Here is a 14,753-nt window from a genome sequence, read left to right on the forward strand (position 1 = left end):
AACAGAAAAAAATGGATTAAAAAATGAGAATTATTGATTTAAAAGGGGGGAAATCAGCAAATGTAATATACATCTATACTCTTCATTTGAATTTGATCCTAAAACAGAAAGTCGGCCCTCGGGATTTACTTTCCCGGGCCACATAAAATGATGCGGCGGGCCAGATTTGGCCCCTGGGCCGCCACTTTGACACATGTGGTATACATGTACATCTATGTGTATGTATGTATAAATATATATATATATATGTATAAGTATGTTTGTGTATATGTGTATATATATATATATTTCAGCAACACGCTTATTTATTTATATATTTATTCATGTATACATTTATTTATGAACTTACTTTCATTCTCACCCTCTTGCTACTGTGACAATGAAATTTACCGAATACAGGATGAATAAAGTTATCCAATAACACAGTTAAGATGGTATTTTAGACAGTTAAGGGTCCTTTAAAATTAAAAAGTATATGTGGCACATCAAAGATAAAAGCATTGTTATCGAGCATGTAAAATGTGAATTTAAAAAATTGGCATTCGCAAGTAATTAGTCTTCAAAATGAAATTTGGCTCACTGAACTTGTAGTTTTTCTACATTTGAATTCCATTAAGCATAACATTCTATCAAAATGCTAATAAAAATAAATAACACTGAAGCCTAAAACATGTGGAAATAGGAAAACAATAACAAAAGAGCTTTAAATACTGTTGCATGAACCATTACAGAAAGAGAAAATATACTGTACTCATATATATCATCTAATGTGCAAAACTCTGATATGAGCACAATAGAAAAAGACTTTTAGCAAAGCACACATCTTTTTTCGACTCTTTGAGTAGACACAAAACAGCTGTTTGGACAGCCAGTGGAGCACAAAAATCCCCCCGGCTGACATTTCAACATAAAGCGGAGAAGCTTTCATGCCACTTCATACCCAAATTGGTTATGCCCTCAATCGCTCCTATGTTTTTTAATAGGTCATTTGCCTAATTGTTAGCACCACACTTATTCCCCAGTATGTATAGAGAAGATAAAACCTGGCAATTCTTGAAAGTGGGACGTTGAAAAGGTCACGCCGTCTTGTACATTTGTTCGCAAAATAGGAACATTGGCGACTTTCTATGCGGAATAAATGAATCAAGCTGGTAAAGTCATCTATTGATTTAATTTCATAAGAGCCACTCAAGTCTGAGGACAGATGAACATAAAAATCTGGGAGAAAAGAGCTCACAGGTGAACGCAGCTATTATTTTTTGAAAGCTTAAAAGCTAAAAATGATTCAATGCAACTCGGGAAATGTCATCAAATTGACATTCTAATTCAAGTTATGCAATAATGCTCTTTTATATTTTGTTTCCGTTTCGTTGTATAAATGAAAGATTGAATGTCCTAATATATTATATCAGTATTTTTTAATTGAAAGGGGATAAAAATGAGGGTCTTGGCCTTCTGGGAGCCATTTTTGGGACGTATTCAAATCCATTCTGACATTAAGGTACTGTAAAAAAGGATAATATTAGAAAAATTGTATCCGTCCATTTTGTATCTCAGTGTGAAAGGAGGGCAACACCCTAAAGTTGTCGTCAGTAAGTCACAGGACAAATACGGAGACTGAAAACCATAATGTATATAATAATAAAGCAAAAAGACCTACCGTATGCAAGCATATACATCTATGTGTATGTATGTATATATGTGCTTATAGATGTGTGTATGTATGTGTACATATGTGTATGTACACTTGTGTATATGTATATATATGTATTTCAGCAACACGCTTATTTATTTATATATTTATTCATGTATTTATTTATTAACTTACTTATTACCTATCTATTTATGTCTAAAATGGCTTTTGCTGTGTCTGTATTCTCACCCTCTTGCTACTATGACAACGAAATTTCCCGAATACGGGATGAATAAAGTTATCCAATCCAATCCAATCCAAAATAAAACCGCAACACTCGTGCTACTTTTAATTTGATTTTCACGTGGAAAGAAATAACAGAACAGTACTTTATTATTTGCTGTTTTTGAAATGATTGCCATACACAATAGAAAAAAATCTAAAATACTTACCATATTTTTCGGATTATAAACAGCACTTTTATTTCTGCGTGTAATACTGCAATTTATTTATTTATTGTTCCTTCTCTCTGACCACAAACTGATATATTGTTTTCCAGGCTACATATCTCCCAAAAATATTAACAGATGCCTATTTAGCATGTTATTCCCATTTAACTTTTTTTTACTTGAAAGTATGTTTAGTTACAGCTCAAATAAAAAAACTGGCCTCCCCAAAAATGTTCTTTCTGGCTCCAAAAAATACGGTAGCTACCAAAACAACCATGTTTTTCGTGATTGCGCTCAATTTAAAGAATCAACGTGCTATTCGATGACCTGACACACTTCCAAATCGCCTTAAACCATATTTTCCGAGCCTATTAAAATTTCCCGAGCCGGTAAGGCATCATTCCCAACCCACCACTAAAATGTAAATCCCCCCAAAAACCCAGTCTTGCCAGTCCTAAACTCCCGTGCCAATCCCTAATGAATAATCTGCTGCCATTCCAGGAATACAAACACTTCATATGAATCTGTAAACAAAGCCCGAGCGAGCTTTTGTCCGGAATTCAAATGAGCTAGATAGATATGCTTCCATTCCAAGTATCCCCATGTGAACTCACGTTTGAAAATAATGGGGCAGAACCTCCCCACTTTCCTTCTCCAAAGCCTGTTGATCGATTCTCAAAGCTTGGAGGATCCAAACTATCAACTGCGACTCTCAAGAGGAGATTAGTTCAGGATGAAGGAGAAAGAACCCCGCCAATCACCTCCATTTTTTGTGCTAACCAGCAGACCCAGACTCCATTTTCCCCTTCCTTCAGTGTGAGTATCATAAAGACGCAGCGAAAAACAAGAACACAAAAAAAGTTCGAGCAGACACAAAGAAAATGAAAGCGGCGGCGAGAGCGCGAACGCCGGCAACTCATGAATATTGCAGCGTGCGATCTCCTCGGGAGATGGCGTTGGGCACCACGGAGATGGCGAGTCGTTCTTCCTCTTCGCGAAACGTCAACAAACGAGATGGTTCGTAGTGAACACGCCATCGAAACCAAAAGGCAAACGAGGGCTCGCCAAAGTGCGACGGCAGTTGAACTTCGCCTCAACGTGCAAGTCTGGGAGTTCTCGTTAAACGCGACGGGCCTCGTGAATGTTGCATGACTTATCTTAGTCGTGTTTACACTGACCCGGTTTCTCCATTTGTGGAGATGACGGAGGAGTTTTGGGGGTTTTTTTTGCAGAGAAATCCTCAGGCATTGCGTTACTGTACTTGCAGTTCAAATCTCTAAGCAGTGACTACGATATAATCTGGTCCGGGAGAGGAAAACCTACAAGAAGTCTCAGTTCGGCTACAATTTATTAAGTTTTAATTACCGTTATGTTCGGACTACAAGTCGCACCAGCCAAAGAATCCACAATGAAGAAGAAAAACTATATATATGTATATATAACTATATATGTATATATATATATACACATATATACATATATATACACATATATACACATATATACATATGTATATATGTATGTATATATACATATATATACACATGTATATATGTATGTATATATATATACACATATATATACACATATACATATATATACACATATATATATATGTACATATATATACACATATATACATATACATATGTACATACATACATATATATATATATACATATATATATATATACACATGCATATATATATAGTCGCACTGGAGTATAAGTCGCGTTTTGGCGAGGACCATTTTTAATTTGATCAGAAACCGAGAACAATTGACTAAATAGGCATTTGTGAACAGAACTATATTTTTTTGATAATTATAGCTTAAAAGTCTGTCAATGGCAAAGAAAAAAAAAAAAACATAAGTCGCAGGCCCATTCAAACTACAAAATAAAAAGACCAGTTTATAGTCCGGAAAATACGGTTATGAGAAAACCGTTCAATGCAACAATAACTAGCAACTTTATTAAGAAAGAATATGGCGGACACTCATATCTCCGATAAAAATTTGATCGCTTGAGGAGAAAGATTGTGCTTTCAATTTTTCATTATTCTGCTGAAACCAGCCAATGAGAGCGTGGCAACGGGGAGAAAATTGGATGCTCACACGTCAGCGTGGAAATGAATGACTCAAGTGTCCCACTTTTTTTTCATACGTCGGCTGGGGATGAATCATCGCCTTAATTATCATATCAATAACAACATGCCGAGTGTATATATGTACAAAAAACATTTGAGAATATTCATTCATTTTCTGAACCGCTTATGCTGACAAGGGTCACGAGGGGTGCTGGAGCCTACCCCGGCTAACTACGGGCACCAGGTAGGGGACACCCTGACAGCCAATCGCATGACACAAGGGGTCAAACAACCAATCACATAGTTTGGGGCAATTTAGAATGTTCCATTAGATTAGCATGCATGTTTTTGGGATGTAGGAGGACACCAACACCAGAGTACCCGGAGAAAACCCGATGAGAACATGCAAACTATACACCAGGGGTGTCAGACTCGGGTTGGTTCGCGGGCCGCTTTAACGTCAACTTGATTTCACGTGGGCCGGACCATTTTTGATATAATATTTAGATATTTTTTTTTATAAATGGATTAAAAGAACTGGATTAAAAGCCCTGAATATTCCGTTTTTTATAGATCTAAAACAATGTTTATTTTAGCTTTTTTTAAATATATTTTTAGATTTTACAAAATGATTTTTGAACTAAAAACACAGAAAAAAAGATTTAAAAAAATACAATTATTGATTTAAAAGGGGGAAAATCAGGAAATGTAATATACATCTATACTCTTCATTTTAATTTGATCCTAAAACAGAAAGTCGCCACTCATGATTGACTTTCCCGGGCCACACAAAATGATGCGGTGGGCCAGATTTGTCCCCCGGGCCGCCACTTTGACACATGTGCAGTGAGGACCGCCCTGGAATCAAACCCTTGACCGAAGACGCACTAACCAGTCATCCACCGGCCCGCCAATTGACAACATCCACCCCCAAAAAGTAAGAAATAAATAAAAACACCTGCAGGATGAAGTCAGGAAAAGGAAAACCAACCCGGTTGTCTCCAAGTCGGGTTTCTCCTTACCCGACTGGAGGCACATTACTAACGCATGTTTAACTTGTGTTCTAGGTCAGCATGAGATAACTAGACGTTATTCAGCTTGGCCAGACCCCGGCCATTAGACGGCGGCGGTGGGCCATTCACGCTAGCGCGGGCCCGATGATTAATTACGGCACGGGGCAGTGCTTCTCAATGGGGACCTTGCGGGGGGCAAAAGAGACTTCCGAGGCAAGGGAATGCGACTAGACTTTGGTCCTAGCTCTTCGTCCTGGCGGTCGAAGACCTCCTGGAAGGCGGTTAGTATTCTGCTAACATCCCGTTGGTGAAGTGGACTGTTTTGCAAAATGGTTTCCCCCAAGATTAGTATCTAACCATCTATTTTCAAGGACGGCACAGACTCAAAGCGGTTTTTGCGATGTCCTCACATTTGTTATGTGACTGAGCGGAGATAATCGGGCTGTAATAAAGTAGGCTGGAATCTTAAAATGTCAACGTCCCTGAGTTTTTACATTTTCTAATATTTCTCTTTGATAAACGCTTCGGAAAATAGCACGATTTTCTCGGCTGAAAGAGGTTTTGAGACTTTAATAATAATAATTGGATATAGGCTTTGTCATCATCATTGACCAGACAAAAGCCTAATTGTCATCATACCCAGAAACTGCGTATGACAAAATTGGTAAAAGAGAGGTTTAGAGAGAGAGTTTAGAGGTCAAAAATGTTTTTCTCGGAAACTTTCTGATTGCAACAGTCTGGATTTGGAAAATGCTACAGCTCAAAAAGTCTTCTCTACATTATTGATTGAACAAAAACCTGAATATGCGTTCAAGTAAGTTCACCCAACACTTCAATTGAATATATGTTGTTCTCCTTAATTATTCATCACAGTGAAAATTCACACTAAATTGTCAATGTCTCGAATCTCTTAGAACTTTGTTTGCTGTCACGTACAGGTACGATATTGTTAAAATTTCGGTATTTCTGCATAGTGATCAATCCAAAATATGCAAATACTCCTTCACTCCTTCACAATTTCCAAATTTTGGACGGAAAAAGACCTCAACAAAGTCACAAATGAGCACGTCAACGTCTTAACAGACACCCGAACGTCAGCCCGCAATGTCCATCTTGCCTCTTAAAATAGCTCCATTTACTCACTTGGCCTCACTTGGCAGCCTCCCCCCTCTCCACTTTCACATCACGGGACATTTCCAATCCCAAAAGAAAGCCCCCCTACCCCTTCTCCGGCCTCACCTTCCCACCCTCCTTCAATCTGGTCGCCGCACGGCTCCCATGTTTCTCATGCTCCAACAGAATTCCTGAGAAAGCAGCGACTACGTGGGGATGCTTTCAAGAACAGTTTGCGCGTTGCATTATTCATCACTTTTTCGCCTCCGCCGTTGTTAAAGACGGGCCCTGGTGGCCAGCTGTTGCCGAGGGGGGGGCGACGAGGGGCGCTTGTACAAGGTGAGCGGGGAGAACGTTACCGATCGCGAACGGTCTTCGTCAAAGGGACCGTCAATAGGATGCGTTCGCGCCAAGAGACGCATCTTCGACGGACGTTAACGCAGATGTTCGCACGGTCATGGAATTCCTCATATCACAAAAACAATCAAAGCTGCTGCTGATTTACTGTGTGATTCCATATTTCTAATATCAAAACATTCTTCCTTAAACCATGACAAGATGCAGGAGAAACATTTGAAGCCAAGACCTGTCGACACAACTCGAGAACGCTCCAAAACATTTCAAGAAAAACATATTGATTATAACTGACAAGCCACATATTTTGTTCTGAAACAATGGCCGCTCTCAATTTTTTTTTTTTTAAAGAATCTGAATAATTATAGCACCTAACCTAGTAAAATAGAATAAAATATTTTTCCCATGAATATGAATTTGAAAATATTCGTTGCAATTATTTAATAGTTTCTCAACCATTATTTAGCCAAGGCACCCATCTTAAAAACAGCAAAAATAAACAGAAAAGTATGAACGCTGGTCCCTAAACTGACTCTGAAATCAGGATCCAGTAAAAAAATCTGAAAATACCAGCGTAAAAGCCACGACATAAGAATGGAAACGGTAGTAGTAGTATGGCTTAGTGAACACTACGGCCCAATCAAAAATGTTAACAAAAGCCAACTTACCGAATTGGATGGAACGCCAAGGTTGGTCTCGATGTAGGTTTCCGTTTTGGGTTCCACGGCCTGCTCGGCTTCCAGAATCTTCTCCACGGGCATGTCTTCGTTAGCGCAGCTGGTGGACTCCACTTCGTTTTCGCTCTTTTCCTTGGCTCGCTGGCGTTCCTCCTGAACGGCTGCATGTAATAAAACTGGTTCCGGTCACTACTGCTGTTTATCATTTGATATAAACATCAATACATTGCAAAGTTAAAAATACAAATAACCAAATTCCCTTTTTTTGGGGGGGCGTTATGGATCAATTTTGGTCCTACTGTGTATACCGAGGTGAATTATTAAGACATATTTATTTTTACAGCGTTTTTGTCTGGATAATTGAGTCAGAGAGGTATCAAGTCTTAATAGGGTCAGGGTCTGGGAATGTGGTTTCCGGTACTCAAGACATTGCCAAGTCAAAATAAACTTTTTTTTCTGGGTTATAGATCGAATTTTGGTTCAAAGTCATTGTGTGTATACCGAGGTGAAGTATTAATACATATATTTATTTTTGCAGCGTTGTTGTATTGATAATTGAGTTAAACAGGTATCAAGTCTTAATAGGGTCGTGGTCTGGGAATGTGGTTTCCAGTAGTCAAGACATTGCCAAGTCAAAATAAGTCCTATAAATTAAGTCTTCTTCTGGGTTATAGATCAGTTTTGGTTCAAAGTCATTCTGTGTATACCGATTAATACGTATATTAATTTTTGCAGCGTTGTTGTATTGATAATTGAGTTAAACAGGTATCCATTCTTAATAGGGTGGTGGTCTGGGAATGTGGTTTCCAGTACTATGATGAGTCATTAGGATATGTTAAGGTCCTCAAATGGAAAAACAGATTGTTTCAAAACCGTACAATACTTTTATCTACAATATGTGCACAGTAGAGCGCTTAAGGTTTTTTTTTTTTACAAGTCACACACGCAAAATGTTTATAGCGGAACGTAGCGGTTCTGCCATCTGATTGGCTTGGCGAGGGCGACGCAGGAAATGGTTTGCGTGTTCAGCAGACACCGAGACTCGTTGTGGCCGAGGCGAGCGAAACCGCGCCTCGATCCTTCGGTGAAGCGAGGAAAAGACGCATAAGTGTGCGTGAATATGTTTCTCTTATTTTGGAGAGTATAATTAAATCCGAGTCCCACATTAAAAACACGTGTAGCTATTTTGAAATTCATTCCGCATGGCTTGAAGTCGAAAATCCCGTTGCATCATCGAGACTTTTTGGCAATCTGCAGTCGACGGGCATTTCTGCGCATGCACCTGGAAAAAAAAGTGAGCTAACACGTTGAATTTGGACAACTATTTGTTTTGCTACATTTCTGTGGTGGAGATGAAGGGGTGCTAGGGTCGGGTTTTTTTTTTTGGAGGAAGCCAGGGAAAGGGGCCCCACTTTAGAGGATCTGCCGTCTGCCGGTGGAGGTCAGCCCAAGGGTAAAATACTTGCGTTGGAGTCAGGGAGAGGTGAAGAGGACTCAAATCATGTTAACTTTATTCTCTCTCTCTCCCTCCCGCTCTCTCGCGACTGCAAGAATATAAATTGACATAATCCCGTTCCCCTTTTCCGGGGATTGGCTTAGCCTTTTGGGTAACCGTGGCCTTGTTCTGGAACTACAAGCCTCGGGGTTGTGCGACCAGGGCGGGCGGGCGGGCGACAGTTCAATGATCCGATCCTTGAAAAAGTCCTTAACTGGTTTGGAAGGAAGGCCAAATAAAGGTCAGGGGGAAAAAGTGGGTTTGTATCAACATGGAAGTCACACTTTCAGGTACGTGCTCGTATGTTTTCCGTTAGCACCCTTCAACGTCTTGAATCATTGTGTGGGTCACCCTGCTTAAGTCTGGATTTGGTAACAGGCCACGATTGGCGCTTTTCAACGTGCTAAGAAGCCCAGCCGAGGGCGCTAATACTTTTTAACACTTTAGCGAGGTGTAAATATTCACACCATGGTGTCTTTGAGCAACCCCCAACCCCAAGTCTCCTTGGTTTTTATGTTCCCTGCAATCTTCAATAACAGGTGATCTGTTTTCCAGGTTCGTGTTTGGAATTCCTGTCTGGGCTGCTTCGTGTTTGTGAAAAATGGCAATGGAATTTTTTTTAGGGGTTTTGAACAACTCCCTTTCGCACGGATCGAAGAAAATATTACGTGGCAAAGTGTCATATGGAATAAACAATTGGTAAGGTTGTACAAATCAGCAGGGCGACGACTGCAGAGGGCCAGGAGATGCGATGCAAGAAGTTATGGGCCCGCCTTTTTTTCTGTTTTCATATCTCCAATCAACATAATATTTGTCCCCCAGGACAGCCTATTCTCATAAACCCTATACAGAGTTTTCATATCCAGAGAAGCTGGCTTGCTGGCTGGGATTCCTGGGCTTGCAAAAGCAGAAATCAATATTTTCCCTCAAGTATTGCTTGAAACACAATGTTTTACAAGCCTAGCGTTGTTTAACTTATTGCGGAAAATAGGATAACGGCTACCACTTTTATCATTTTTCAAGAAAAAAAAAGACAACTTCCATATGATGCCCTCTATAACACGTGTCAAAGTGGCGGCCCGGGGGGCAAATCTGGCCTGCCGCATCATTTTGTGTGGCCCGGGAAAGTAAATGATGAGTGCCGACTTTCTGTTTTAGGATCAAATTAAAATGAAGAGTATAGATGTATATTAAATTTCCTGATTTTCCCCCTTTTACATCAATAATTGTCATTTTTTAATCCATTTTTTCTGTGTTTTTAGTACAAAAATCATTTTGTAAAATCTAAAAATATATAAAAAAAGCTAAAATGAACATTGTTTTAGATCTATTAAAAACTGAATATTCAGGGCTTTTAATCCAGTTCTTTTAATCCATTTATTTAAAAAAATCTAAATATTATATCTAAAATGGTCCGGCCCACACGAGATCTAGTTGGCATGAATTTTTCCCGCGAACCAAACTGAGTCCGACACCCCTGTTCTATACGGTTCAATACGGACTTTATGTTAAACATGTTAACTAATGAAAATGCATTTTTTTAAATTAATTGCTCCAAAGGTAAACATTTCCGCTATAACCACAGCAATTTGTGGATTTCAATTGCCAAATAAATGCAAACATTGCATTAAAACAATTTAGATTTATAAATACATAAAGTGAATAGCATCTTTGCCACTGTTTTATGTCAATTACTTTGAGAGGAACAAAAAAACGACCCCAGATTAGCTTTTAAATCACACAAATAAACTAGAATTTATCATGAAATGTATTCATTTCTAACCGTTTCCGTGTTCCTTTAAATAAAAATGTCGTCATCTTAAGGTCGCAAGTCAGAAAACCAGGTAACCTCAGTCTCAGTCTGCAGAAGGTCCACACCTTGTGGCTCCAGTTTTTTTTACCTAGGTCTACAATGTCTTCTGTGTCTTGTGTCTGTTTTGCTACTGCAACCAAGAAATTTCCCGAATACGGGATGAAATAAAGTTCTAACCTAACCTAACCTTCTCAGTATTTCATTTCTATACAATTCAGGTTCAATAGCGACCCAAAGAAACATGGCGGCTCTTTGAAATGAATGAAACGCTCAATAATTTAAGATAAGTAATATATAAATGTGTGTATCCTCAACGGTATGTGCTGTACCTTCTCTCTTCATGCCCATGGCTAAACACTTTTGGTAGCGGCAGTACTGGCAGCGGTTCCTCTGCCGTTTGTCGATGACGCAGTCCTTGTTGTCGCGGCAAGTGTACGTCAGGTCTTTCCGCACCGTCCTTTTGAAGAAACCTTTGCAGCCCTCGCAGCTGTACACGCCATAGTGTTTACCTGAGGAACAAACAGGTGGGCTTTAACCTCACTTTGGATTTTTTAATCAGACACGATAACAAATCAAACGACACCAAAATGAAGCGGAAATGGAACCACCGCCATCACGTAAAGTGTATTAGCAGGAAGTGGTGTTGGGGATAAAAATATACAGGTCAAGTAGCCCCCATGGATTTTGATGGCGCGCTATGACGAGGGACAATTTGGCGTCCTCGCTAGTCGAAACGTACCGTCTTCGCCATTTATGGTAGTTTGAGGAAAAGCAATCTTCAGATCGGTGTAATTGTGTTTGTCTTCTTCTAGTTCAAGGGTGTCAGACTCGGGTTGGTTCGCGGGCCGCGTTAACGTCAACTCCATTTCATTTTTTTTATAAATGAATTAAAATAACTGGATTATGGAATATTCCATTTTTAATAGATCTAAAACAATGTTTATTTTAGCTTTTTAAAATATATTTTTAGATTTTACAAAATAATTTTTGAACTAAAAACACAGAAAAAAATTGATTAAAAAATTACAATTATTGATTTAAAAGAGGGAAAAATCAGGAAATTTAATATACATCTATACTCTTCATTTTAATTTGATCAACAGTTAAATGAAACATAAATTGGTTTTAAGGGTTCAATTGTTTATTTAAAAAAAACTGCTTGTTTTTGGAAGTATTTTAATAGTTAACATCATACCTGTCAAACTCGGCTAATTGCTCCCCTTATTAATGATTGCAATTCCCCTTATTAAGCGATAAAAGAAACATGCACATATTTACTCACACTTAAATTTTAAATAAAACATTTTCTCCAAGGTGGATGGGGTGCCCAATCAGTATGCACTAAATTCAAGATTCTGTAGATGTCGCTGTATGACGCTGACAGCTTGACTGTCTGGGTACATTGCTTGCTGACACGCTATATTTATATAGTAAAAAGGCAGACATGTGATAGGGGAATGCGTGTATCATTATTAAAGCATGTTAGCAGTCCATGATGGCGTTTTCGTCTGCTACCGCGACGATCTGGATTAAAGCCGAAATGGGTAAAACAAGATCAATTTTACAAAAAAACATACTTTTTCCCCATACAAAAGTTGTTACACAATTTGAAATGATCAAAAAAACCTATAAAATATGGGGAAAACATATACGTTGACATATATGCTGTTTTCAACAGTGTAGAAATTTGTAATTTGGGGACTTAAAAAAATAATAATTTAAATCAGGCTTGAGTGTTTATCTACATGTACATAATGATCTGGATTTTTCACAGCGACTCACCTGAGGAACGATCCCCGCAGATGGCACAGATGTGTTTGGTAAGCGACAGCGCCGTGCCCGAGGGCTGAGCGGGTACTTTCATCACGCCGTTGAGGCCCAGCGGGGGCTTAATGTCCTCGCTGCTGCTGACCGAGTTCATGGGCGAGTTCAGCTGGAACATCAATACACGCGGCAACAAGTCACAAAGCAGTCCCGCTGAACACAATATGCACATCAATGCGCAATTCTCATTAACAAGTCTCTTGCATAGTTAAGCCACATTGAGAATAAAGAAGTGGCTTAGACTTTAAATCTTTTTTCATTTTTCGAATGGAAATGAGAAGATTATATTAGCCTGCTTGACCACAAATCAACCATCTTATCTCATAACTCTTCCGTAACTGGAACTCTATTGGACGTCATCTGAAAAAGCGCTATACGCTGTTATTTTAAATATATGAGACACAAAGTCAGTGAGAACATACAAATCAGTTATTGGGGGCAGTACATTTAAAAACCTGAATAAAACTTTAAATTGGAATGCTGGTGCTCCCTGAAAGTTCAATTAAAAAAAAACTAATTATTCTAGCTGGCTATATGTTTTTATTTTTTAAAAAAAAGAGTGTTAAAGGGAGCATAGACATTCTTTTTAAAAACACAAATGCTATGAGTGGATCCAAAACTACTGCAACCCACAATTAGCGACATTCCAGCAAAAAGACAATTTACAAAAATAAAAAAACACAAAAAATAATGAGCAGTAAGCTTTTACCAGTCAATCAACTCCACCTCACTAATAGAGACCTGAATAAACTCTAACCTCAGAAACTTTTATTTCGAGGTCTAAGTCCTACATCTGTATTTGAGCTTAAAAAATTAATATACACTGAAAGAAGACCTTAAAAATGGCCCTAAATGGCCATTTTTAAGAAGCATTCCCCATATGCAACACACCCGCATTCATGTACGTAAATACTATACAGTACACAAAAAATACACCAATTCAGACATACACAGTGTGTCTCTTTCAATTTTAGAGTTATGAAAAGGCAGCACTCCCTTGTACATTCTTGCTCAGAGCGATAATGTATTGTGGCTTCATGGATTTACATATTGCAAGCCAGATGCTTTTTACTGTCCAAGCATATGAAAAATTCCAGAGGCCTTCTGCAACTTTTTATACTCTTTTTCACAGAATTCAAGATGACATGTGTATTGTCATGGGAACTGAAGTTGGATCTATATACTAGCAAATCAAAAACTCATGTGCTTTTTAATATTCAGCGCTTTCAGTCGGTTGAAAAGTTGAAAAGTTGAAAGTCGTCCCCCCGACCCCTGACACGTCAAATACACTTGCACAAGCACATATTCATTGGCCGCGTGAGATTAAATTCCAAATACGACACTCAATTCATCCATCTTTGTTAATTACTCTTTCATTAGTAATTTTACAAAGTTAAAATAAACACTATAAACAACACTATGCTTAAAAATCCCATTCTATCTATTTTTTAGCTATTTTAGTGGCGATTTGACCAACATTGACTTTTTTACTGCAAGTTTTGTTTCAATCGTGTCAATATCGATATCAAAATATTATTATAAAATACAGTGGTACCTCTACATACGAGCAGTAACAAAAATTAAAACAAAATTAGAATTCAGTTTTGCGTTAAGTTACATTAAACGTATGTTTGAGTGTGTCTGTATATATTAATCCAAGTTCATTTAAATTTGTTTGTTCGGTTACGAGTGCGTTGTCGTGGAATGTCCCCCTGAACCCAAAATGGATGGGACGCCTCTCGCCATGAACGGCAGCTAATGACTTCATTTACGTTCTGAACCGCTTTATTCTCACTAGGGTTGCGGGGGGTGCTGGAGTCTATCCTACCTGACTTCCAGCCAGAGGTGGAGGACATCCTGAATTGGTGGCCAGCCAATCACAGGGCACGAGGAGACCTAGGGCAATTTAGAGTGTCCAATCAGCCTACCATGCATGTTTTTTTGGGATGTGGAGGAAACTGGAGTACCGGGAGAAAACCCACGCAGGCCCGGGGAGAACATGCAAACTTTACACAGCTGGACCGACCTGGATTTGAACCCAGGAGCTGAGTTTATACCTAAAAATGTAAAAAAAAAAAATTTTTAAAGTCTTATTTACTAGTTTCCGATCCTCTAAAAATGACGCAATCGGGCCCTACTTACAATAAATTCCGACCCGATTCCTGATTGGGGAAACTCACTCACACACACACACACACACACTCACACACACACACACACACACACACACACACTTGTCTAGTCTTTTGCCCTGCAGCATGGTACCAACACAAGTCTTTTTTTTTCATCAAACTCTC

At 38.8% G+C, this 14,753-nt stretch overlaps 1 protein-coding gene across 6 annotated transcripts in view; it reads right to left on the reverse strand.

The window, feature by feature from the left end:
* rxraa (retinoid X receptor, alpha a) overlaps positions 1-14,753 on the reverse strand; it is a 112,216-nt gene that overhangs the window by 8,472 nt on the left and 88,991 nt on the right. For 5 of the 6 annotated variants that reach the window (XM_077623155.1, XM_077623158.1, XM_077623157.1 and 2 more), the window contains 3 exons: positions 12,415-12,565; positions 10,962-11,141; positions 7,316-7,500 (listed from right to left, as the gene is read on the reverse strand). In XM_077623155.1, coding sequence (XP_077479281.1) covers positions 7,316-7,500; positions 10,962-11,141; positions 12,415-12,565 — 516 coding nt within the window. The remainder of the gene's footprint in view (positions 1-7,315; positions 7,501-10,961; positions 11,142-12,414; positions 12,566-14,753) is intronic. The other variant, XM_077623156.1, reaches the window with a different exon arrangement.

This window comes from Stigmatopora argus, chromosome 16, assembly GCF_051989625.1.
Source record: "Stigmatopora argus isolate UIUO_Sarg chromosome 16, RoL_Sarg_1.0, whole genome shotgun sequence".
NCBI classification, from domain to species: Eukaryota; Metazoa; Chordata; class Actinopteri; order Syngnathiformes; family Syngnathidae; genus Stigmatopora; species Stigmatopora argus.